Below are 26,592 nucleotides of genomic sequence, written 5' to 3'. Positions count from 1 at the left end.
AGGATGAGGTTGCTTTATTATTTTTCTTTTATTGCAGGAGATCGTTGGCTTCAGCTGGAATGGGCGTGACGGTAAGTATGGTTTAATTTAGAACAATAAATTGTGTCTTTATTTCAATTAAAGGACTTTATTCTGGGTGTTTGTGTTTTTTTTAACTTTGACTATGGGGTTAGTAATGGGGGTGTCTTATAGACGCCTCTCCATTACTAACCTGGGCTTGATGTCAGCTGGCATTATAAGCTGACATCAACCCCAGCCCTATTACCCCACTGCCACCGCTACAGGGCAGAGGGAAGAGCGAGGCTAAGTCCTATGAATGCGCCATTTCTGGGGCGGCTGACGGCTGGTGTTTCTAGCCTGGGAGGGGGCCAATATTCATGGCACCCTTCCTGGGCTATTAATATCAGCCCCCAGCTGTCTGCCTAGCCTTTGCTAGCTATTAAAATAGGGGGGACGTCACGTCATTTTTTTTTAAATAAATCCTTTACACTAAATGACAAGTACAGTAACCAACACTATCACTGTACTTCATATATATGTGACTGACATGTTTCTATCTATCTAATCTATGTGTGAAGCTCTATTCTTTCTGTTCTACATTGTCGGGTACAGATGCTGAATAGCGTTTTTTAAAGAGACGGTGCATGAAAACACTATTATTTTTTTTAATAAATCCTTTAACACTAAATGACAAGTACAGTAAGCTGAGCGCTGTCATCCTTCAGAGACACTGCAGAGCGCAGGCATTATGGGAACTTCTGATTCCGGTATTCGATATTCTAAAAGTATCGGAACTCAGTATCGGAACTCCGATACCGCGAATATCGGTCCATACCCGATATTTCAGTATCGGAATGCTCAACACTACTAATGATGTTACACGCACGCCGCTAGGCTCAGATAGGGGCGAGACGGGTTTCATGAATTCTTTGGAATCCTGGGGGAACCGTTACTCAGGGCGACCATAGACCATGTGCTGCAGCTTCTCTCAGGCACACGATAGATCCAATTGATGACCAGACACATCTGACAAGAGTCTTTTAACAACAGTTTAACAGTGGAATTTAATCTGAAGCACGGCCAGTGCAATTCAGGGATATTACAGCACAATCTTCATTACAGTACAGTCTGAGTTTCTTGAGGAACCGGCTCCAGTAACAATACAGTAGTTTCTTCACAAGGCACAGTATTACAGTCCCTTCAGTAGCATAATTCAGCATAGATTAGATCTCTTAGCAGCACACTTCTATGCATACACAACCACTGGCTTTTCCTTCACAAGTACACAATAGTACACAGCATGGCGATGGATGGGGAGAGGGTTTGATAAGAGAGATGATCCCTGTGACACAATTCCTTCCAGTCCTTATCTTCCTGCCCTATAAACTCCCTGAACTAATAGTGCAGAGTATTATCTGACCTGTTTAGTTTCTCTCTTCATCTGAATAATGTTCAATTGCCTTCTGTCAGATAGAGATAACACACCACCTTTCTCTTCAGCTTCAGCCAGACTACAATAACAAGTTCCCTACAATCCCCCTGGGGCTTTGCTAACCACTCCCTGTCTCTGGTGACTGTGTTAACCCCTCTAGTTGCTGGATGCTTCTGAAGCAGAACACTTCCTGTCCCCTGTGCTTGTGTTATTTCTAACAGTTTCTGGATGCTTTTGAAGCAAGAGCACTACTTCTGCATGTCACAATGATAATATGTTTTGTGGTACAGGAGAACTCAGCCATGTCACGCCACGGAGTGATGTTGCTGAGGATCCCCTAAAAGGAGCCAGTGTAAGTGCTAAGGGCTACAGGAGCAGGCACAGGGATCATGGAACAGGTGGTCCCGTGCAGCCAACCACTGTAACGATGGACTGTGATATGGCCGGTGGTAGCTGCCCCATGATGAGCACTGCTCCTGAGGTATCAGGGGAGGTGGGGAAAGTGGTGCCCACAGCCTGTCAGTGTGATTCCCCCGGGCTGCTGTCACCCGCAGACAGAGTGCCCAGAACGCAGGTAACGCTCTGCCTTCAGGACCCTCATCATTCAGCGGGGTGACGGAGCCAGTTACTCATCCCGAGCAGGTCTCAGCGGGTTCCTGCGGTAGATGCCAGTCTTGAGGCTCTGAGTGCCCTTACGGAGAAGCCCATCTTCGAGTCCAAGAATGAGAGAGTATTGTGTGATCCAGAGAGATTGTCTATGTGATGGGTTCAGAAGACTATGTATAACTCAGTCTCACATGCCACCTCTATAGGGAGTGGTGTCGTAAAGAAAAATTGTAAAATCCACGAAGACATCTCCGGTGAGGGGATATGTTACCCTCACACTGAACATATGGGATTAATTATAACTGACACTTCAACCCCCATTGAAGAAGGACCTCCTGGCATGAACAGGTAATTACCACAGGGGATATGAAGAGAATCAGTCAACAAGGGTATAATTTCTGTAGTCAGAGGCAGAGAAGTACAGGGGCTTCCTCTGTTCAAGCGAATCAACTTCCTCCATTCAAAGGAAGCTGATTCCTTCGAACGGAGGAAGCCCCTGTACTTCTCCCCCCTCTGAGTACACAAATCCTGCGCATGGGTGATATGTGCTCCGGAGATGTCTTTAAAAATTGTACAATTTTTCTCTATGACAATAGACTAAAAATGATGACTCTCCATCAGCACATGAAGCGACATCACCTGCTTATTGGAAAAAGCAAGACGGGCAGCAATCAGATAAAGTCTCAAGTTGTCCTCCTCCCCTTTTTATCAAGTTCTTCTGTCTGTCAGCCAGGCCACACTTGTATATCGCATGGTCACTGTCATAATCTCCACCTCTACTTTAGTTAGCAAAACTTTTGAAAACTCCTCAACACTCCCCCAAACACTCTCCATGTGCCAAAACCAAGCCAGTCTTCTGCACCCAAAAAGGGATAATTTTTGGACTGTTATACAATTTAAGTTGTCTGCAAAAGTCTGACACTGCAGTGTGCGATTCCCCCTGGCCAGATAAGTTGAGGTCACTTGGACATTAGAGTGATCAAAAGTGATTTACTACAGTCCTAGGAGACCTCTGAGTGTTTAACACGGACTTTGCGGACAATTAGACACTTTTCAGCATTGCAAATCACCACAAATTTGCTACAAATCGAACTTTTGGTGACAATTTGGTGATACCAGTGAACTTCAATTTCAAACTATGCGATCATCTCTAGTCACTTTATAAGATGAGGGTCAGAGTGTGCGGGAACCACCGCTCGGGTAACAGTGTAATAGGTGGGTCAGAATGTGACGGCACCACCGCTGGGGTGTCAGTGTAATATGAGGATTAGAGTGTGAGGAAACCACAAAGGGGATTACAGGGGAATACAAGGGTCAGATTGTGCTGGGACCACCACCGGGATGATATTGTAATACTTGGGTCAGATTGTGCTGGGACCACCGCCGGGATGATATTGTAATACTTGGGTCAGATTGTGCTTGGACCACCGCCGTGATGATTTTGTAATACTTGGGTCAGATTGTGCTGGGACCACCGCCGGGATGATATTGTAATACTTGGGTCAGATTGTGCTTGGACCACCGCCGTGATGATTTTGTAATACTTGGGTCAGATTGTGCTGGGACCACCGCCGGGATGATATTGTAATACTTGGGTCAGATTGTGCTGGGACCACCGCCAGGATGATATTGTAATACTTGGGTCAGATTGTGCTGGGACCACCGCCGGGATGATATTGTAATACTTGGGTCAGATTGTGATGGGAGCACCACAGGAATCACACTGTAATAGGAGGGTCAGAATGTGCGGGGGCTGCCGCCAGGATGACAGTATATTATGAGGGTCAGAGTGTGCGGAGACCACCAGGGATCACACTGAAATACAATGGGTCAGAGTGTGTCAGGAACACTGTGGGGTGACAGGTTAATGTGAGGGTCCTTTCTGCCCATTGAGTCCTGATGTGATGTCTTCTGCTGCAGGAACACAATACATAGATGTTGGTGTCTTGAGTAGGACCGAGCATATCATAACTCTCTTTTCAGGAGATTCTGTGTGGACCGGATTCCAGGGACCGCCACAATCTATAAACGAGTCCTGGTCTGGTCTAACTGGACCCATCGATGCCGCGTTCAGGAACCACAACGGGAAGAAACCACAGGAACATCAAAGGACTTATCTGTTCAAGGTTAGGATGACGGCAAAATAGTCACTGTCCATAAATGTATACCCTGTGATCAGTATTAAATTAACAAAAATAGGTCTAAAAATGAACATAGGGTCACTATCTAGACTATAAATCAGAATCGCCACCAAAATCTCCTACATCAAGAAGGCTAGGTGAGCAAAGTGAACACCCAAAGAAATAGATCAAAAAAAGGCTGGTTTATTAGATAACACATAATATACAGTAAAGCAGGTGCCTCCAGTGTGAGGGACAATGAAATACAGACTAATGCAGACAGTGATATTAGTAAAGCATGCTGGAAGCTCACATACAGTACAGAAGCAACAAGTTCCAGAATTCCCATAAAGCTGCAAGTGCATATAAACAGAATCACTTTAATGTTACTAAAGTATTAATGCCTGCATTTGTCAAGAGAAAAACCGTGTCATCGTATCAGAAGGAACATAACCCAAGGTAAGGAGCCCTTAGCATATATATCAAAAGTGCAAGTGCATATGGGCTATGCAGTCCCTAGTACTGTATAGCAGCCAATGGTTACTAAAGTGTCAGAGCATGGGAAGGATAAATAGCCTAATTACTATAGGGGAAAAGTAACATTATCTTGGGTAAAAAGCCTCACAAGTGCACACTGTAGCCAAACCTGTCATGCGTCCCTCCGCCCTGACGCGCGTTTTGTGACACTTCATCAGAAAGTGTGATCAGTGTCAGAACTTTATATACCATGCTATGTAGAATAGTGTAGTCTATGGAGGATGTTCATAAGTTACAGGATGACTGAGTGTTTGGGCCTCCACATGGTAGATGAAATTCACTGTGGAGAAATGTCGCTAATAACCTGTGGGCACCATATGTTGTAAGAGCAGTAAAACTAGGAGAGTCACTTGTAGAGAAGGATCTGGGTCTAGTCAAAAGGTCTAGTCAAAAGTTGCTTCACGTGAAACCCCCTCAAAAGACAAGGGGGCACTCTCCATCCGTCTCAAGAAAGAAAGGTTCAATCCTCAGGGGATACAAGGCTTCTTCACTATGAGGAATATTAATCTGTGGGACCTCCGACCTCATGAGGTGGTCACGTAGGGAACCGTTGAAAGTTTAAGACGTTTGAAGTTCTTGTCTGAGAGTTTGATTTAGTGGGCCGCTGCTGCTGCTCAGGATCTGGAAAGATTAGCTATTGTGGGCTATGAACTGTGGTTGTGTGCCCCCTTTCCTCTATCCCGTCCCATCCCTCTATTGACCTTGCTGGACACGTGGCTTTTTTCCCACCATATTAACCATGTAACTGTGTCTGGAGGTTTTTACATACATCTATGTGAAGTTCACCTGTAGATATTGGTGTATTTCAGGGAAGTCTGGTCTGGAGTTACTTTGGTGGGGAGCTGGTGACCGGTTACCCCCGTCTTATCAGCCAAGAGTTTCCTGGGGTTCCGGACCACCTGGACGCGGCTGTGGAGTGCCACCAGGGCGACTGCAGGACGGACAGCATCGTTTTCTTTAAAGGTGAGAATCTTCCATGAAGATGTAACATTAGACACAAGGGGGTGCAATACCACAAAGTACCTGGGAGGACAGTAACCGTGGTCACCGGGGGGTAGAGTGCCGCTGGTCACCGGGGGGTAGAGTGCCGCTGGTCACCGGGGGGTAGAGTGCCGCTGGTCACCGGGGGGTAGAGTGCTGCTGGTCACCGGGGGGTAGAGTGCCGCTGGTCACCGGGGGGTAGAGTGCCGCTGGTCACCGGGGGGGGGGTATCCTCCAATAAGGTGGTGTCACCTCCCTCCTGAGACCCTGGGCATCCCCCACCATGTCCCTGCAGGTGATGATGCACCACGGAGCCACTGATTTCCCGTCCCCCTGTCTTCCAGGTGACTGGGTGTATATATACAGCGCTGAGGAGCAGCCCCCAGTAAAGCAGCGGCGCTGGGTCGCCCTCGGGAGCTGCACCGCAGCCGTGCGGTGGATGGACAGATATTACTGCTTCAATGGCGTCAGCTTCACCAGATTCCACCCCGTGAGCGGGCAGGTGCTGTCACCACGGCCCCTGGACACCAGGGACTACTTCCTCAGCTGCCCCGGGAGAGGTGAGCGTCTGCGCTGGCGGAGGAATACTCCCATCATGCAGAGGTCTAATGCTCCTCGGCCCTCAGCGCCTCATCTAATCTCTCATCAATTTTTCCTTAATTTTGTGAAATTTAATTTAATTCTGACAAAGAAAATGAAATTCACAATGAACATAAATATATCAGACAATGGCGCCCCTCTGTGGTCAGGGCGGTACTGCAGCACTTAGTGCTCTGGCCAATGATGTGGCATCAGGACTACGGCCCCCATCATCCTTATATCAATTACACTTTCTCTCCCCCCAGGGCACAAGCACACTGTCCGGCAGAACGCCAGCCTGGCGTCCATCATAAACCGCTGCAGCAATCGCTCCTTTGAGGCTTTTAGCTCTGATGACAATTCCCGAACGTACGCCTTCCGAGGTGACTCCGCCACAAACAGACGCTCTGACCGTGGGCCGGTATACAGGGTGGGGGGCGCGTCCACGAGGGCCGGTATACAGGGTGGGGGGCGCGTCCACGAGGGCCGGTATGCAGGGTGGGGGCGCGTCCACGAGGGTCGGTATACAGGGTGTGGGGCGCGTCCACGAGGGCCAGTATACAGGGTGTGGGGCGCGTCCACGAGGGCCGGTATACAGGGTGTGGGGCGCGTCCACGAGGGCCGGTATACAGGGTGTGGGGCGCGTCCACGAGGGCCGGTATACAGGGTGTGGGGCGCGTCCACGAGGGCCGGTATATAGGGTGTGGGGCGCGTCCACGAGGGCCGGTATACAGGGTGTGAGGCGCGTCCACGAGGGCCGGTATACAGGGTGTGGGGCACGTCCACGAGGGCCGGTATACAGGGTGTGGGGCGTGTCCACTAGGGCGGGTATACAGGGTGTGGGGCGCGTCCACGAGGGCCGGTATACAGGGTGTGAGGCGCGTCCACGAGGGCCGGTATACAGGGTGTGAGGCGCGTCCACGAGGGCCGGTATACAGGGTGTGGGGCGCGTCCACGAGGGTCGGTATACAGGGTGTGGGGCGCGTCCACGAGGGCCGGTATACAGGGTGTGGGGCGCGTCCACGAGGGCCGGTATACGGGGTGTGGGGCGCGTCCACGAGGGCCGGTATACGGGGTGTGGGGCGCGTCCACGAGGGCCGGTATACAGGGTGTGGGGCGCGTCCACGAGGGTCGGTATACAGGGTGTGGGGCGCGTCCACGAGGGCCGGTATACAGGGTGTGAGGCGCGTCCACGAGGGCCGGTATACAGGGTGTGGGGTACGTCCACGAGGGTCGGTATATAGGGTGTGGGGCGCGTCCACGAGGGCCGGTATACAGGGTGTGAGGCGCGTCCACGAGGGCCGGTATACAGGGTGTGGGGCACGTCCACGAGGGCCGGTATACAGGGTGTGGGGCGCGTCCACGAGGGCCGGTATACAGCGTGTGGGGCACGTCCACGAGGGCCGGTATACAGGGTGTGGGGCGCGTCCACGAGGGCCGGTATACAGGGTGTGGGGCGCGTCCACGAGGGCCGGTATACAGGGTGTGGGGCGCGTCCACGAGGGCCGGTATACAGGGTGTGGGGCGCGTCCACGAGGGCCGGTATACAGGGTGTGGGGCGCGTCCACGAGGGCAGGTATACAGGGTGTGGGGCGCGTCCACGAGGGCCGGTATACAGGGTGTGGGGCGCGTCCACGAGGGCCGGTATACAGGGCGTGGGGCGCGTTCACGAGGGCCGGTATACAGGGTGTGGGGCGCGTCCACGAGGGCCGGTATACAGGGTGTGGGGCGCGTCCACGAGGGCAGGTATACAGGGTGTGGGGCGCGTCCACGAGGGCCGGTATACAGGGCGTGGGGCGCGGTTATTACGTTATATGGATATATAGATCACAATATGTATTATGAAGGCTGTATACAGTAATACTATCTCAGCATTATATGGGGGCTGTATATGGCAGTATTATGATATCACTATATGACGGTATTATATGGACATACAGTACAGACCAAAAGTTTGGACACACCTTCTCATTTAACTATTTTTCTGTATTTTCCTGACTATGAAAATTGTACATTCACACTGAAGGCATCAAAACTATGAATTACCACATGTGGAATTATATACTTACCAAAAAAGTGTGAAATAACTGAAAATATGTCTTATATTCTAGGGTCTTCACAGTAGCCACCTTTTGCTTTGATGACTGCTTTGCACACTCTTGGCATTCTCTTGATGAGCTTCAAGAGGTAGTCACCGGAAATGGTTTTCACTTCACAGGTGTGCCCTGTCAGGTTTAATAAGTGGGATTTCTTGTCTTATAAATGGGGTTGGGACCATCAGTTGTGTTGTGCAGAAGTCTGGTGGATACACAGCTGATAGTCCTACTGAATAGACTGCTAGAATTTGTATTATGGCAAGAAAAAAGCAGCTAAGTAAAGAAAAACGAGTGGCCATCATTACTTTAAGAAATGAAGGTCAGTCAGTGCGAAAAATTGGGAAAACTTTGAAAGTGTCCCCAAGTGCAGTTGCAAAAACCATCAAGCGCTACAAAGAAACTGGCTCGCATGAGGACCGCCCCAGGAAAGGAAGACCAAGAGTCACCCCTACTTCTGAGGATAAGTTTATCCGAGTCACCAGCCTCATAAATCGCAGGTTAACCGCAGCTCAGATTAGAGACCAGGTCAATGCCACACAGAGTTCTAGCAGCAGACACATCTCTACAACAACTGTTAAGAGGAGACTTTGTGCAGCAGGCCTTCATGGTAAAATAGCTGCTAGGAAACCACTGCTAAGGACAGGCAACAAGCAGAAGAGACTTGTTTGGGCTAAAGAACACAAGGAATGGACATTAGACCAGTGGAAATCTGTGCTTTGGTCTGATGAGTCCAAATTTGAGATCTTTGGTTCCAACCACCGTGTCTTTGTGCGACGCAGAAAAGGTGAATGGATGGACTCTACATGCCTGGTTCCCACCGTGAAGCATGGAGGAGGAGGTGTGATGGTGTGGGGGTGCTTTGCTGGTGACACTGTTGGGGATTTATTCAAAATTGAAGGCATACTGAATCAGCATGGCTACCACAGCATCTTGCAGCGGCATGCTATCCCATCCGGTTTGCGTTTAGTTGGACCATCATTTATTTTTCAACAGGACAATGACCCCAAACACCTCCAGGCTGTGTAAGGGCTATTTGACCAAGAAGGAGAGTGATGGGGGGCTACGCCAGATGACCTGGCCTCCACAGTCACCAGACCTGAACCCAATCGAGATGGTTTGTGGTGAGCTGGACCGCAGAGTGAAGGCAAAAGGGCCAACAAGTGCTAAGCATCTCTGGGAACTCCTTCAACATTGTTGGAAGACCATTTCCGGTGACTACCTCTTGAAGCTCATCAAGAGAATGCCAAGAGTGTGCAAAGCCGTCATCAAAGCAAAAGGTGGCTACTTTGAAGAACCTAGAATATAAGACATATTCTCAGTTGTTTCACACTTTTTTGTTAAGTATATAATTCCACACGTGGTAATTCATAGTTTTGATGCCTTCAGTGTGAATGTACAATTTTCATAGTCAAGAAAATACAGAAAAATCTTTAAATGAGAAGGTGTGTCCAAACTTTTGGTCTTACTGTATATTCTTGGCTCTATATGACGGTATTATTTGTGCTGTGTTTGGTAATATATTGGCACTGTATGGTATATGGCAGTATATTCTTGGCTCTATATGACGGTATTATTTGTGCTGTGTTTGGTAATATATTGGCACTGTATGGTATATGGCAGTATATTCTTGGCTCTATATGACGGTATTATTTGTGCTGTGTTTGGTAATATATTGGCGCTGTATGGTATATGGCAGTATATTCTTGGCTCTATATGACGGTATTATTTGTGCTGTGTTTGGTAATATATTGGCGCTGTATGGTATATGGCAGTATATTCTTGGCTCTATATGACGGTATTATTTGTGCTGTGTTTGGTAATATATTGGCACTGTATGGTATATGGCAGTATATTCTTGGCTCAATATGACAGTATTATTTGTGCTGTGTTTGGTAATATATTGGCACTGTATGGTATATGGCAGTATATTCTTGGCTCTATATGACGGTATTATTTGTGCTGTGTTTGGTAATATATTGGCACTGTATGGTATATGGCAGTATATTCTTGGCTCTATATGACGGTATTATTTGTGCTGTGTTTGGTAATATATTGGCACTGTATGGTATATGGCAGTATATTCTTGGCTCTATATGACGGTATTATTTGTGCTGTGTTTGGTAATATATTGGCGCTGTATGGTATATGGCAGTATATTCTTGGCTCTATATGACGGTATTATTTGTGCTGTGTTTGGTAATATATTGGCGCTGTATGGTATATGGCAGTATATTCTTGGCTCTATATGACGGTATTATTTGTGCTGTGTTTGGTAATATATTGGCACTGTATGGTATATGGCAGTATATTCTTGGCTCAATATGACAGTATTATTTGTGCTGTGTTTGGTAATATATTGGCACTGTATGGTATATGGCAGTATATTCTTGGCTCTATATGACGGTATTATTTGTGCTGTGTTTGGTAATATATTGGCACTGTATGGTATATGGCAGTATATTCTTGGCTCTATATGACGGAATTATTTGTGCTGTGTTTGGTAATATATTGGCGCTGTATGGTATATGGCAGTATATTCTTGGCTCTATATGACGGTATTATTTGTGCTGTGTTTGGTAATATATTGGCGCTGTATGGTATATGGCAGTATATTCTTGGCTCAATATGACGGTATTATTTGTGCTGTGTTTGGTAATATATTGGCACTGTTTGGTATATGGCAGTATATTCTTGGCTCTATATGACGGTATTATTTGTGCTGTGTTTGGTAATATATTGGCACTGTATGGTATATGGCAGTATATTCTTGGCTCTATATGACGGTATTATTTGTGCTGTGTTTGGTAATATATTGGCGCTGTATGGTATATGGCAGTATATTCTTGGCTATATATGACGGTATTATTTGTGCAGTGTTTGGTAATATATTGGCGCTGTATGGTATATGGCAGTATATTCTTGGCTCTATATGGCGGTATTATTTGTGCAGTGTTTGGTAATATATTGGCGCTGTATGGTATATGGCAGTATATTCTTGGCTCTATATGGCGGTATTATTTGTGCTGTGTTTGGTAATATATTGGCGCTGTATGGTATATGGCAGTATATTCTTGGCTCTATATGGCGGTATTATTTGTGCTGTGTTTGGTAATATATTGGCTCTCTATGATATATGGCAGTATATTATTGGCTCTATATGACGGTATTATTTGTGCAGTGTTTGGTAATATATTGGCGCTGTATGGTATATGGCAGTATATTCTTGGCTCTATATGACGGTATTATTTGTGCTGTATTTGGTAATATATTGGCGCTGTATGGTATATGGCAGTATATTCTTGGCTCTATATGACGGTATTTGTGCAGTGTTTGGTAATATATTGGCGCTGTATGGTATATGGCAGTGTATTCTTGGCTCTATATGACGGTATTATTTGTGCAGTGTTTGGTAATATATTGGCGCTGTATGGTATATGGCAGTATATTCTTGGCTCTATATGACGGTATTATTTGTGCTGTATTTGGTAATATATTGGCGCTGTATGGTATATGGCAGTATATTCTTGGCTCTATATGACGGTATTTGTGCTGTGTTTGGTAATATATTGGCGCTGTATGGTATATGGCAGTATATTCTTGGCTCTATATGACGGTATTATTTGTGCAGTGTTTGGTAATATATTGGCGCTGTATGGTATATGGCAGTATATTCTTGGCTCTATATGACGGTATTTGTGCTGTGTTTGGTAATATATTGGCGCTGTATGGTATATGGCAGTATATTCTTGGCTATATATGACGGTATTATTTGTGCAGTGTTTGGTAATATATTGGCACTGTATGGTATATGGCAGTATATTCTTGGCTCTATATGACGGTATTATTTGTGCTGTGTTTGGTAATATATTGGCGCTGTATGGTATATGGCAGTGTATTCTTGGCTCTATATGACGGTATTATTTGTGCAGTGTTTGGTAATATATTGGCGCTGTATGGTATATGGCAGTATATTCTTGGCTCTATATGACGGTATTTGTGCTGTGTTTGGTAATATATTGGCACTGTATGGTATATGGCAGTATATTCTTGGCTCTATATGACGGAATTATTTGTGCTGTGTTTGGTAATATATTGGCGCTGTATGGTATATGGCAGTATATTCTTGGCTCTATATGACGGTATTATTTGTGCTGTGTTTGGTAATATATTGGCGCTGTATGGTATATGGCAGTATATTCTTGGCTCAATATGACGGTATTATTTGTGCTGTGTTTGGTAATATATTGGCACTGTTTGGTATATGGCAGTATATTCTTGGCTCTATATGACGGTATTATTTGTGCTGTGTTTGGTAATATATTGGCACTGTATGGTATATGGCAGTATATTCTTGGCTCTATATGACGGTATTATTTGTGCTGTGTTTGGTAATATATTGGCGCTGTATGGTATATGGCAGTATATTCTTGGCTATATATGACGGTATTATTTGTGCAGTGTTTGGTAATATATTGGCGCTGTATGGTATATGGCAGTATATTCTTGGCTCTATATGGCGGTATTATTTGTGCAGTGTTTGGTAATATATTGGCGCTGTATGGTATATGGCAGTATATTCTTGGCTCTATATGGCGGTATTATTTGTGCTGTGTTTGGTAATATATTGGCGCTGTATGGTATATGGCAGTATATTCTTGGCTCTATATGGCGGTATTATTTGTGCTGTGTTTGGTAATATATTGGCTCTCTATGATATATGGCAGTATATTATTGGCTCTATATGACGGTATTATTTGTGCAGTGTTTGGTAATATATTGGCGCTGTATGGTATATGGCAGTATATTCTTGGCTCTATATGACGGTATTATTTGTGCTGTATTTGGTAATATATTGGCGCTGTATGGTATATGGCAGTATATTCTTGGCTCTATATGACGGTATTTGTGCAGTGTTTGGTAATATATTGGCGCTGTATGGTATATGGCAGTGTATTCTTGGCTCTATATGACGGTATTATTTGTGCAGTGTTTGGTAATATATTGGCGCTGTATGGTATATGGCAGTATATTCTTGGCTCTATATGACGGTATTATTTGTGCTGTATTTGGTAATATATTGGCGCTGTATGGTATATGGCAGTATATTCTTGGCTCTATATGACGGTATTTGTGCTGTGTTTGGTAATATATTGGCGCTGTATGGTATATGGCAGTATATTCTTGGCTCTATATGACGGTATTTGTGCTGTGTTTGGTAATATATTGGCGCTGTATGGTATATGGCAGTATATTCTTGGCTATATATGACGGTATTATTTGTGCTGTGTTTGGTAATATATTGGCACTGTATGGTATATGGCAGTATATTCTTGGCTCTATATGACGGTATTATTTGTGCAGTGTTTGGTAATATATTGGCGCTGTATGGTATATGGCAGTGTATTCTTGGCTCTATATGACGGTATTATTTGTGCAGTGTTTGGTAATATATTGGCGCTGTATGGTATATGGCAGTATATTCTTGGCTCTATATGGCGGTATTATTTGTGCTGTGTTTGGTAATATATTGGCACTGTATGGTATATGGCAGTGTATTCTTGGCTCTATATGACGGTATTATTTGTGCAGTGTTTGGTAATATATTGGCGCTGTATGGTATATGGCAGTATATTCTTGGCTCTATATGACGGTATTATTTGTGCTGTGTTTGGTAATATATTGGCGCTGTATGGTATATGGCAGTGTATTCTTGGCTCTATATGACGGTATTATTTGTGCAGTGTTTGGTAATATATTGGCACTGTATGGTATATGGCAGTATATTCTTGGCTCTATATGACGGTATTATTTGTGCTGTGTTTGGTAATATATTGGCGCTGTATGGTATATGGCAGTATATTCTTGGCTCTATATGACGGTATTTGTGCTGTGTTTGGTAATATATTGGCGCTGTATGGTATATGGCAGTATATTCTTGGCTCTATATGACGGTATTATTTGTGCAGTGTTTGGTAATATATTGGCACTGTATGGTATATGGCAGTATATTCTTGGCTCTATATGACGGTATTATTTGTGCTGTGTTTGGTAATATATTGGCACTGTATGGTATATGGCAGTATATTCTTGGCTCTATATGACGGTATTATTTGTGCTGTGTTTGGTAATATATTGGCACTGTATGGTATATGGCAGTATATTCTTGGCTCTATATGACGGTATTATTTGTGCTGTGTTTGGTAATATATTGGCACTGTATGGTATATGGCAGTATATTCTTGGCTCTATATGACGGTATTTGTGCAGTGTTTGGTAATATATTGGCACTGTATGGTATATGGCAGTATATTCTTGGCTCTATATGGCGGTATTATTTGTGCAGTGTTTGGTAATATATTGGCACTGTATGGTATATGGCAGTATATTCTTGGCTCTATATGACGGTATTTGTGCAGTGTTTGGTAATATATTGGCGCTGTATGGTATATGGCAGTGTATTCTTGGCTCTATATGACGGTATTATTTGTGCTGTGTTTGGTAATATATTGGCACTGTATGGTATATGGCAGTATATTCTTGGCTCTATATGACGGTATTATTTGTGCTGTGTTTGGTAATATATTGGCGCTGTATGGTATATGGCAGTATATTCTTGGCTCTATATGGCGGTATTATTTGTGCTGTGTTTGGTAATATATTGGCGCTGTATGGTATATGGCAGTATATTCTTGGCTCTATATGACGGTATTATTTGTGCTGTGTTTGGTAATATATTGGCGCTGTATGGTATATGGCAGTGTATTCTTGGCTCTATATGACGGTATTATTTGTGCTGTGTTTGGTAATATATTGGCACTGTATGGTATATGGCAGTATATTCTTGGCTCTATATGACGGTATTATTTGTGCTGTGTTTGGTAATATATTGGCGCTGTATGGTATATGGCAGTATATTCTTGGCTCTATATGGCGGTATTATTTGTGCAGTGTTTGGTAATATATTGGCACTGTATGGTATATGGCAGTATATTCTTGGCTCTATATGACGGTATTTGTGCAGTGTTTGGTAATATATTGGCGCTGTATGGTATATGGCAGTGTATTCTTGGCTCTATATGACGGTATTATTTGTGCTGTGTTTGGTAATATATTGGCACTGTATGGTATATGGCAGTATATTCTTGGCTCTATATGACGGTATTATTTGTGCTGTGTTTGGTGATATATTGGCACTGTATGGTATATGGCAGTATATTCTTGGCTCTATATGACGGTATTATTTGTGCTGTGTTTGGTGATATATTGGCACTGTATGGTATATGGCAGTATATTCTTGGCTCTATATGACGGTATTTGTGCAGTGTTTGGTAATATATTGGCACTGTATGGTATATGGCAGTGTATTCTTGGCTCTATATGACGGTATTATTTGTGCAGTGTTTGGTAATATATTGGCGCTGTATGGTATATGGCAGTATATTCTTGGCTCTATATGACGGTATTATTTGTGCTGTATTTGGTAATATATTGGCACTGTATGGTATATGGCAGTGTATTCTTGGCTCTATATGACGGTATTATTTGTGCTGTGTTTGGTAATATATTGGCACTGTATGGTATATGGCAGTATATTCTTGGCTCTATATGACGGTATTATTTGTGCTGTGTTTGGTAATATATTGGCACTGTATGGTATATGGCAGTATATTCTTGGTTCATTATGACGGTATTATCCTCAGCATTACTATGTAGGATGTATATGTGAGAGGTGTGTGGATATTTGGGGGAGGGGAGCTCAGTGTCTGCTGCGTGTCGGCTCCGTGTGATGGAGGATGCGGGTCTTCGGCGTGGCGCTGACATTTCTGTTTTGCAGGCGGCTGGTTCTTCCGTCTGGACAGCAGTAAGGACGGCTGGCACCCCTGGCCCCTCAATCACACCTGGAGTAACCTGCAGGGGGCGGTAGATGCCGCTTTCACCGTCGCCGGCCGGATGTATTTCATTCAGGTGAGTGGCGGAGGAGAAGCCCTCAGGGTCAGGACGGCCGCTCAGCACTGACCAATCACACAGAAGAATGAGTGACAGGACGACCAATCACCGCGGGCTGTGTTATCTGTGGTGCGGGCTGTGTTATCTGTGGTGTGGGCTGTGTTATCTGTGGTGTGGGCTGTGTTATCTGTGGTGGGGGCTGTGTTATCTGTGGTGTGGGCTGTGTTATCTGTGGTGCTGGCTGTGTTATCTGTGGTGCTGGCTGTGTTATCTGTGGTGTGGGCTGTGTTATCTGTGGTGCTGGCTGTGTTATCTGTGGTGCGGGCTGTGTTATCTGTGGTGCGGGCTGTGTTATCTGTGGTGCGGGCTGTGTTATCTGTGGTGTTATCTGTGGCGCGGGCTGTGTTATCTGTGGCGCGGGCTGTGTTATCTGTGGTGCGGGCTGTGTTATCTGTGGTGCGGGCTGTGTTATCTGTGGTGCGGGCTGTGTTATCTGTGGTGTGGGCTGTGTTATCTGTGGTGCGGGCTGTGTTATCTGTGGTGCTGGCTGTGTTATCTGTGGTGCGGGCTGTGTTATCTGTGGTGCGGGCTGTGTTATCTGTGGTGCGGGCTGTGTTATCTGTGGTGTTATCTGTGGTGGGGGCTGTGTTATCTGTGGTGTGGGCTGTGTTATCTGTGGTGTGGGCTGTGTTATCTGTGGTGCGGGCTGTGTTATCTGTGGTGCGGGCTGTGTTATCTGTGGTGCGGGCTGTGTTATCTGTGGTGCGGGCTGTGTTATCTGTGGTGCTGGCTGTGTTATCTGTGGTGCGGGCTGTGTTATCTGTGGTGTTATCTGTGGTGTGGGCTGTGTTATCTGTGGTGCGGGCTGTGTTATCTGTGGTGCTGGCTGTGTTATCTGTGGTGCGGGCTGTGTTATCTGTGGTGCTGGCTGTGTTATCTGTGGTGTGGGCTGTGTTATCTGTGGTGGGGGCTGTGTTATCTGTGGTGCGGGCTGTGTTATCTGTGGTGCTGGCTGTGTTATCTGTGGTGCGGGCTGTGTTATCTGTGGTGTTATCTGTGGTGTGGGCTGTGTTATCTGTGGTGCGGGCTGTGTTATCTGTGGTGCGGGCTGTGTTATCTGTGGTGTTATCTGTGGTGGGGGCTGTGTTATCTGTGGTGTGGGCTGTGTTATCTGTGGTGTGGGCTGTGTGGGCTGTGTTATCTGTGGTGCTGGCTGTGTTATCTGTGGTGCTGGCTGTGTTATCTGTGGTGCTGGCTGTGTTATCTGTGGTGCGGGCTGTGTTATCTGTGGTGCGGGCTGTGTTATCTGTGGTGCGGGCTGTGTTATCTGTGGTGCGGGCTGTGTTATCTGTATTGCGGGCTGTGTTAGCTGTGGTGTGGGCTGTGTTATCTGTGGTGCGGGCTGTGTTATCTGTGGTGTGGGCTGTGTTAGCTGTGGTGCGGGCTGTGTTATCTGTGGTGCGGGCTGTGTTATCTGTGGTGCGGGCTGTGTTATCTGTGGTGCGGGCTGTGTTATCTGTGGTGCGGGCTGTGTTATCTGTGGTGCGGGCTGTGTTATCTGTGGTGTGGGCTGTGTTATCTGTGGTGCGGGCTGTGTTATCTGTGGTGCGGGCTGTGTTATCTGTGGTGTTATCTGTGGTGGGGGCTGTGTTATCTGTGGTGTGGGCTGTGTTATCTGTGGTGCGGGCTGTGTTATCTGTGGTGTTATCTGTGGTGCGGGCTGTGTTATCTGTGGTGTGGGCTGTGTTATCTGTGGTGTGGGCTGTGTTATCTGTGGTGTGGGCTGTGTTATCTGTGGTGTTATCTGTGGTGCGGGCTGTGTTATCTGTGGTGTTATCTGTGGTGCGGGCTGTGTTATCTGTGGTGTGGGCTGTGTTATCTGTGGTGTGGGCTGTGTTATCTGTGGTGCGGGCTGTGTTATCTGTGGTGTTATCTGTGGTGCGGGCTGTGTTATCTGTGGTGCGGGCTGTGTTATCTGTGGTGCGGGCTGTGTTATCTGTGGTGGGGGCTGTGTTATCTGTGGTGCGGGCTGTGTTATCTGTGGTGCTGGCTGTGTTATCTGTGGTGTGGGCTGTGTTATCTGTGGTGGGGGCTGTGTTATCTGTGGTGGGGGCTGTGTTATCTGTGGTGCGGGCTGTGTTAGCTGTGGTGGGGGCTGTGTTAGCTGTGGTGTGGGCTGTGTTATCTGTGGTGGGGGCTGTGTTATCTGTGGTGCGGGCTGTGTTATCTGTGGTGTGGGCTGTGTTATCTGTGGTGCGGGCTGTGTTATCTGTGGTGCGGGCTGTGTTATCTGTGGTGCGGGCTGTGTTATCTGTGGTGCGGGCTGTGTTATCTGTGGTGCGGGCTGTGTTATCTGTGGTGCGGGCTGTGTTATCTGTATTGCGGGCTGTGTTATCTGTGGCGCGGGCTGTGTTATCTGTGGTGTTATCTGTGGTGCGGGCTGTGTTATCTGTATTGCGGGCTGTGTTATCTGTGGTGTGGGCTGTGTTATCTGTGGTGCGGGCTGTGTTATCTGTGGTGTGGGCTGTGTTATCTGTGGTGTGGGCTGTGTTATCTGTGGTGTTATCTGTGGTGCGGGCTGTGTTATCTGTATTGCGGGCTGTGTTATCTGTGGTGTTATCTGTGGTGTGGGCTGTGTTATCTGTATTGCGGGCTGTGTTATCTGTGGTGTTATCTGTGGTGCGGGCTGTGTTATCTGTGGTGTGGGCTGTGTTATCTGTGGTGTGGGCTGTGTTATCTGTGGCGCGGGCTGTGTTATCTGTGGTGTGGGCTGTGTTATCTGTATTGCGGGCTGTGTTATCTGTGGTGTGGGCTGTGTTATCTGTGGTGTTATCTGTGGTGCGGGCTGTGTTATCTGTATTGTGGGCTGTGTTATCTGTGGTGGGGGCTGTGTTATCTGTGGTGTGGGCTGTGTTATCTGTGGTGCGGGCTGTGTTATCTGTGGTGCGGGCTGTGTTATCTGTGGCGCGGGCTGTGTTGTCTGTGGCGCGGGCTGTGTTATCTGTGGCGCGGGCTGTGTTATCTGTGGTGTGGGCTGTTATCTGTGGCGCGGGCTGTGTTATCTGTGGTGTTATCTGTGGTGCGGGCTGTGTTATCTGTATTGCGGGCTGTGTTATCTGTATTGCGGGCTGTGTTATCTGTGGTGCAGGCTGTGTTATCTGTGGTGTTATCTGTGGTGGGGGCTGTGTTATCTGTGGTGTGGGCTGTGTTATCTGTGGTGTGGGCTGTGTTATCTGTGGTGTGGGCTGTGTTAGCTGTGGTGTGGGCTGTGTTAGCTGTGGTGCGGGCTGTGTTATCTGTGGTGCGGGCTGTGTTAGCTGTGGTGTGGGCTGTGTTATCTGTGGTGCAGGCTGTGTTATCTGTGGTGTTATCTGTGGTGCGGGCTGTGTTATCTGTGGTGCGGGCTGTGTTATCTGTGGTGTGGGCTGTGTTATCTGTGGTGTGGGCTGTGTTATCTGTGGTGCGGGCTGTGTTATCTGTATTGCGGGCTGTGTTATCTGTGGTGCAGGCTGTGTTATCTGTGGTGTTATCTGTGGTGCGGGCTGTGTTATCTGTGGTGCGGGCTGTGTTATCTGTGGTGCGGGCTGTGTTAGCTGTGGCACGGGCTGTGTTAGCTGTGGCGCGGGCTGTGTTAGCTGTGGCGCGGGCTGTGTTAGCTGTGGCGCGGGCTGTGTTAGCTGTGGCGCGGGCTGTGTTAGCTGTGGCGCGGGCTGTGTTTGCTGTGGCGCGGGCTGTGTTATCTGTGGCGTGGGCTGTGTTATCTGTGGCGTGGGCTGTGTTATCTGTGGTGTGGGCTGTGTTATCTGTGGTGCGGGCTGTGTTATCTGTGGTGTGGGCTGTGTTAGCTGTGGTGTGGGCTGTGTTAGCTGTGGTGCGGGCTGTGTTATCTGTGGTGCTGGCTGTGTTATCTGTATTGCGGGCTGTGTTATCTGTGGTGCAGGCTGTGTTATCTGTGGTGTTATCTGTGGTGCGGGCTGTGTTATCTGTGGTGTTATCTGTGGTGGGGGCTGTGTTATCTGTGGTGTGGGCTGTGTTATCTGTGGTGTGGGCTGTGTTATCTGTGGTGTGGGCTGTGTTATCTGTGGTGTGGGCTGTGTTATCTGTGGTGCGGGCTGTGTTATCTGTGGTGGGGGCTGTGTTATCTGTGGTGTGGGCTGTGTTAGCTGTGGTGTGGGCTGTGTTAGCTGTGGTGCGGGCTGTGTTATCTGTGGTGCTGGCTGTGTTATCTGTATTGCGGGCTGTGTTATCTGTGGTGTGGGCTGTGTTATCTGTGGTGCGGGCTGTGTTATCTGTGGTGTGGGCTGTGTTAGCTGTGGTGTGGGCTGTGTTATCTGTGGTGCAGGCTGTGTTATCTGTGGTGTTATCTGTGGTGCGGGCTGTGTTATCTGTGGTGTTATCTGTGGTGGGGGCTGTGTTATCTGTGGTGTGGGCTGTGTTATCTGTGGTGCGGGCTGTGTTATCTGTGGTGCTGGCTGTGTTATCTGTATTGCGGGCTGTGTTATCTGTGGTGCAGGCTGTGTTATCTGTGGTGTTATCTGTGGTGTGGGCTGTGTTATCTGTGGTGCGGGCTGTGTTATCTGTGGTGTGGGCTGTGTTATCTGTGGTGTGGGCTGTGTTATCTGTGGTGTGGGCTGTGTTATCTGTGGTGTTATCTGTGGTGCGGGCTGTGTTATCTGTGGTGTTATCTGTGGTGCGGGCTGTGTTATCTGTGGTGTGGGCTGTGTTATCTGTGGTGTGGGCTGTGTGGGCTGTGTTATCTGTGGTGCGGGCTGTGTTATCTGTGGTGCGGGCTGTGTTATCTGTGGTGTTATCTGTGGTGGGGGCTGTGTTATCTGTGGTGGGGGCTGTGTTATCTGTGGTGCGGGCTGTGTTATCTGTGGTGGGGGCTGTGTTATCTGTGGTGCGGGCTGTGTTATCTGTGGTGCGGGCTGTGTTATCTGTGGTGTGGGCTGTGTTATCTGTGGTGGGGGCTGTGTTATCTGTGGTGGGGGCTGTGTTATCTGTGGTGCGGGCTGTGTTAGCTGTGGTGGGGGCTGTGTTAGCTGTGGTGCGGGCTGTGTTATCTGTGGTGGGGGCTGTGTTATCTGTGGTGCGGGCTGTGTTAGCTGTGGTGGGGGCTGTGTTAGCTGTGGTGCTGGCTGTGTTATCTGTGGTGTGGGCTGTGTTATCTGTGGTGGGGGCTGTGTTATCTGTGGTGGGGGCTGTGTTATCTGTGGTGCGGGCTGTGTTAGCTGTGGTGGGGGCTGTGTTAGCTGTGGTGTGGGCTGTGTTATCTGTGGTGGGGGCTGTGTTATCTGTGGTGCGGGCTGTGTTATCTGTGGTGTGGGCTGTGTTATCTGTGGTGCGGGCTGTGTTATCTGTGGTGCGGGCTGTGTTATCTGTGGTGCGGGCTGTGTTATCTGTGGTGCGGGCTGTGTTATCTGTGGTGCGGGCTGTGTTATCTGTATTGCGGGCTGTGTTATCTGTGGCGCGGGCTGTGTTATCTGTGGTGTTATCTGTGGTGCGGGCTGTGTTATCTGTATTGCGGGCTGTGTTATCTGTGGTGTGGGCTGTGTTATCTGTGGTGCGGGCTGTGTTATCTGTGGTGTGGGCTGTGTTATCTGTGGTGTGGGCTGTGTTATCTGTGGTGTTATCTGTGGTGCGGGCTGTGTTATCTGTATTGCGGGCTGTGTTATCTGTGGTGTGGGCTGTGTTATCTGTGGTGTGGGCTGTGTTATCTGTGGTGCGGGCTGTGTTATCTGTGGTGTGGGCTGTGTTATCTGTATTGCGGGCTGTGTTATCTGTGGTGTTATCTGTGGTGCGGGCTGTGTTATCTGTGGTGTGGGCTGTGTTATCTGTGGTGCGGGCTGTGTTATCTGTGGTGTGGGCTGTGTTATCTGTGGCGCGGGCTGTGTTATCTGTGGCGCGGGCTGTGTTATCTGTGGTGTGGGCTGTGTTATCTGTATTGCGGGCTGTGTTATCTGTGGTGTGGGCTGTGTTATCTGTGGTGTGGGCTGTGTTATCTGTGGTGTGGGCTGTGTTATCTGTGGCGCGGGCTGTGTTATCTGTGGTGTGGGCTGTGTTATCTGTATTGCGGGCTGTGTTAGCTGTGGTGCGGGCTGTGTTATCTGTGGTGTGGGCTGTGTTATCTGTGGTGCGGGCTGTGTTATCTGTGGCGCGGGCTGTGTTATCTGTGGTGTGGGCTGTGTTATCTGTATTGCGGGCTGTGTTATCTGTGGTGTGGGCTGTGTTATCTGTGGTGTTATCTGTGGTGCGGGCTGTGTTATCTGTATTGTGGGCTGTGTTATCTGTGGTGGGGGCTGTGTTATCTGTGGTGTGGGCTGTGTTATCTGTGGTGCGGGCTGTGTTATCTGTGGTGCGGGCTGTGTTATCTGTGGCGCGGGCTGTGTTGTCTGTGGCGCGGGCTGTGTTATCTGTGGCGCGGGCTGTGTTATCTGTGGCGCGGGCTGTGTTATCTGTGGTGTGGGCTGTTATCTGTGGCGCGGGCTGTGTTATCTGTGGTGCGGGCTGTGTTATCTGTGGTGTGGGCTGTTATCTGTGGCGCGGGCTGTGTTATCTGTGGTGTTATCTGTGGTGCGGGCTGTGTTATCTGTGGCGCGGGCTGTGTTATCTGTGGTGTGGGCTGTGTTAGCTGTGGTGTGGGCTGTGTTAGCTGTGGTGCGGGCTGTGTTATCTGTGGTGCGGGCTGTGTTAGCTGTGGTGTGGGCTGTGTTAGCTGTGGTGTGGGCTGTGTTATCTGTGGTGCAGGCTGTGTTATCTGTGGTGTTATCTGTGGTGCGGGCTGTGTTATCTGTGGTGCGGGCTGTGTTATCTGTGGTGTGGGCTGTGTTATCTGTGGTGTGGGCTGTGTTATCTGTGGTGCGGGCTGTGTTATCTGTATTGCGGGCTGTGTTATCTGTGGTGCAGGCTGTGTTATCTGTGGTGTTATCTGTGGTGCGGGCTGTGTTATCTGTGGTGCGGGCTGTGTTATCTGTGGTGCGGGCTGTGTTAGCTGTGGCACGGGCTGTGTTAGCTGTGGCGCGGGCTGTGTTAGCTGTGGCGCGGGCTGTGTTAGCTGTGGCGCGGGCTGTGTTAGCTGTGGCGCGGGCTGTGTTAGCTGTGGCGCGGGCTGTGTTAGCTGTGGCGCGGGCTGTGTTTGCTGTGGCGCGGGCTGTGTTATCTGTGGCGTGGGCTGTGTTATCTGTGGCGTGGGCTGTGTTATCTGTGGTGTGGGCTGTGTTATCTGTGGTGCGGGCTGTGTTATCTGTGGTGTGGGCTGTGTTAGCTGTGGTGCGGGCTGTGTTATCTGTGGTGCTGGCTGTGTTATCTGTATTGCGGGCTGTGTTATCTGTGGTGCAGGCTGTGTTATCTGTGGTGTTATCTGTGGTGCGGGCTGTGTTATCTGTGGTGTGGGCTGTGTTATCTGTGGTGTGGGCTGTGTGGGCTGTGTTATCTGTGGTGCGGGCTGTGTTATCTGTGGTGTGGGCTGTGTTATCTGTGGTGTGGGCTGTGTTATCTGTGGTGTGGGCTGTGTTATCTGTGGTGTTATCTGTGGTGCGGGCTGTGTTATCTGTGGTGTTATCTGTGGTGCGGGCTGTGTTATCTGTGGTGCGGGCTGTGTTATCTGTGGTGTGGGCTGTGTTATCTGTGGTGTGGGCTGTGTGGGCTGTGTTATCTGTGGTGCGGGCTGTGTTATCTGTGGTGTGGGCTGTGTTATCTGTGGTGTGGGCTGTGTTATCTGTGGTGTGGGCTGTGTTATCTGTGGTGTTATCTGTGGTGCGGGCTGTGTTATCTGTGGTGTGGGCTGTGTTATCTGTGGTGTGGGCTGTGTGGGCTGTGTTATCTGTGGTGCGGGCTGTGTTATCTGTGGTGCGGGCTGTGTTATCTGTGGTGTTATCTGTGGTGGGGGCTGTGTTATCTGTGGTGGGGGCTGTGTTATCTGTGGTGCGGGCTGTGTTATCTGTGGTGGGGGCTGTGTTATCTGTGGTGCGGGCTGTGTTATCTGTGGTGCGGGCTGTGTTATCTGTGGTGTGGGCTGTGTTATCTGTGGTGGGGGCTGTGTTATCTGTGGTGGGGGCTGTGTTATCTGTGGTGCGGGCTGTGTTAGCTGTGGTGGGGGCTGTGTTAGCTGTGGTGCGGGCTGTGTTATCTGTGGTGGGGGCTGTGTTATCTGTGGTGCGGGCTGTGTTAGCTGTGGTGGGGGCTGTGTTAGCTGTGGTGCTGGCTGTGTTATCTGTGGTGTGGGCTGTGTTATCTGTGGTGGGGGCTGTGTTATCTGTGGTGCGGGCTGTGTTAGCTGTGGTGGGGGCTGTGTTAGCTGTGGTGTGGGCTGTGTTATCTGTGGTGGGGGCTGTGTTATCTGTGGTGCGGGCTGTGTTATCTGTGGTGTGGGCTGTGTTATCTGTGGTGCGGGCTGTGTTATCTGTGGTGCGGGCTGTGTTATCTGTGGTGCGGGCTGTGTTATCTGTGGTGCGGGCTGTGTTATCTGTGGTGCGGGCTGTGTTATCTGTATTGCGGGCTGTGTTATCTGTGGCGCGGGCTGTGTTATCTGTGGTGTTATCTGTGGTGCGGGCTGTGTTATCTGTATTGCGGGCTGTGTTATCTGTGGTGTGGGCTGTGTTATCTGTGGTGCGGGCTGTGTTATCTGTGGTGTGGGCTGTGTTATCTGTGGTGTGGGCTGTGTTATCTGTGGTGTGGGCTGTGTTATCTGTGGTGTTATCTGTGGTGCGGGCTGTGTTATCTGTATTGCGGGCTGTGTTATCTGTGGTGTTATCTGTGGTGCGGGCTGTGTTATCTGTATTGCGGGCTGTGTTATCTGTGGTGTGGGCTGTGTTATCTGTGGTGCGGGCTGTGTTATCTGTGGTGTGGGCTGTGTTATCTGTATTGCGGGCTGTGTTATCTGTGGTGTTATCTGTGGTGCGGGCTGTGTTATCTGTGGTGTGGGCTGTGTTATCTGTGGTGCGGGCTGTGTTATCTGTGGTGTGGGCTGTGTTATCTGTGGCGCGGGCTGTGTTATCTGTGGTGTGGGCTGTGTTATCTGTATTGCGGGCTGTGTTATCTGTGGTGTGGGCTGTGTTATCTGTGGTGTGGGCTGTGTTATCTGTGGTGTGGGCTGTGTTATCTGTGGTGTGGGCTGTGTTATCTGTGGTGTGGGCTGTGTTATCTGTGGCGCGGGCTGTGTTATCTGTGGTGTGGGCTGTGTTATCTGTATTGCGGGCTGTGTTATCTGTGGTGTGGGCTGTGTTATCTGTGGTGTGGGCTGTGTTATCTGTGGTGTGGGCTGTGTTATCTGTGGTGTGGGCTGTGTTATCTGTGGTGTGGGCTGTGTTATCTGTGGTGCGGGCTGTGTTATCTGTGGTGTGGGCTGTGTTATCTGTGGTGTGGGCTGTGTTATCTGTGGCGTGGGCTGTGTTATCTGTGGTGTGGGCTGTGTTATCTGTATTGCGGGCTGTGTTATCTGTGGTGTGGGCTGTGTTATCTGTGGTGTTATCTGTGGTGCGGGCTGTGTTATCTGTATTGTGGGCTGTGTTATCTGTGGTGGGGGCTGTGTTATCTGTGGTGTGGGCTGTGTTATCTGTGGTGCGGGCTGTGTTATCTGTGGTGCGGGCTGTGTTATCTGTGGCGCGGGCTGTGTTGTCTGTGGCGCGGGCTGTGTTATCTGTGGCGCGGGCTGTGTTATCTGTGGCGCGGGCTGTGTTATCTGTGGCGCGGGCTGTGTTATCTGTGGTGTGGGCTGTTATCTGTGGCGCGGGCTGTGTTATCTGTGGTGCGGGCTGTGTTATCTGTGGTGTGGGCTGTTATCTGTGGCGCGGGCTGTGTTATCTGTGGTGTTATCTGTGGTGCGGGCTGTGTTATCTGTATTGCGGGCTGTGTTATCTGTGGTGCGGGCTGTGTTATCTGTGGTGCAGGCTGTGTTATCTGTGGTGTTATCTGTGGTGTGGGCTGTGTTATCTGTGGCGCGGGCTGTGTTATCTGTGGTGTGGGCTGTGTTAGCTGTGGTGTGGGCTGTGTTAGCTGTGGTGCGGGCTGTGTTATCTGTGGTGCGGGCTGTGTTAGCTGTGGTGTGGGCTGTGTTAGCTGTGGTGCGGGCTGTGTTATCTGTGGTGTGGGCTGTGTTATCTGTGGTGCAGGCTGTGTTATCTGTGGTGTTATCTGTGGTGCGGGCTGTGTTATCTGTGGTGCGGGCTGTGTTATCTGTGGTGCGGGCTGTGTTATCTGTATTGCGGGCTGTGTTATCTGTGGTGCAGGCTGTGTTATCTGTGGTGTTATCTGTGGTGCGGGCTGTGTTATCTGTGGTGCGGGCTGTGTTATCTGT

At 48.7% G+C, this 26,592-nt stretch overlaps 1 protein-coding gene across 1 annotated transcript in view; it reads left to right on the top strand.

The window, feature by feature from the left end:
* Window positions 1-26,592, top strand: part of HPX (hemopexin) — a 121,657-nt gene that overhangs the window by 57,019 nt on the left and 38,046 nt on the right. Inside the window, exons 4-8 of the mRNA XM_073661235.1 lie at window positions 4,022-4,164; window positions 5,505-5,658; window positions 6,021-6,236; window positions 6,522-6,638; window positions 16,186-16,316. Of these exons, the coding sequence (XP_073517336.1) occupies window positions 4,022-4,164; window positions 5,505-5,658; window positions 6,021-6,236; window positions 6,522-6,638; window positions 16,186-16,316 (761 nt within the window). The remainder of the gene's footprint in view (window positions 1-4,021; window positions 4,165-5,504; window positions 5,659-6,020; window positions 6,237-6,521; window positions 6,639-16,185; window positions 16,317-26,592) is intronic.

This window comes from Phyllobates terribilis, unplaced genomic scaffold (genome assembly GCF_046119375.1).
Source record: "Phyllobates terribilis strain yellow unplaced genomic scaffold, ASM4611937v1 Scaffold_2__4_contigs__length_985480577, whole genome shotgun sequence".
Lineage (NCBI taxonomy): Eukaryota > Metazoa > Chordata > Amphibia > Anura > Dendrobatidae > Phyllobates > Phyllobates terribilis.
This window is presented reverse-complemented; position numbering and strand designations above follow the sequence as displayed.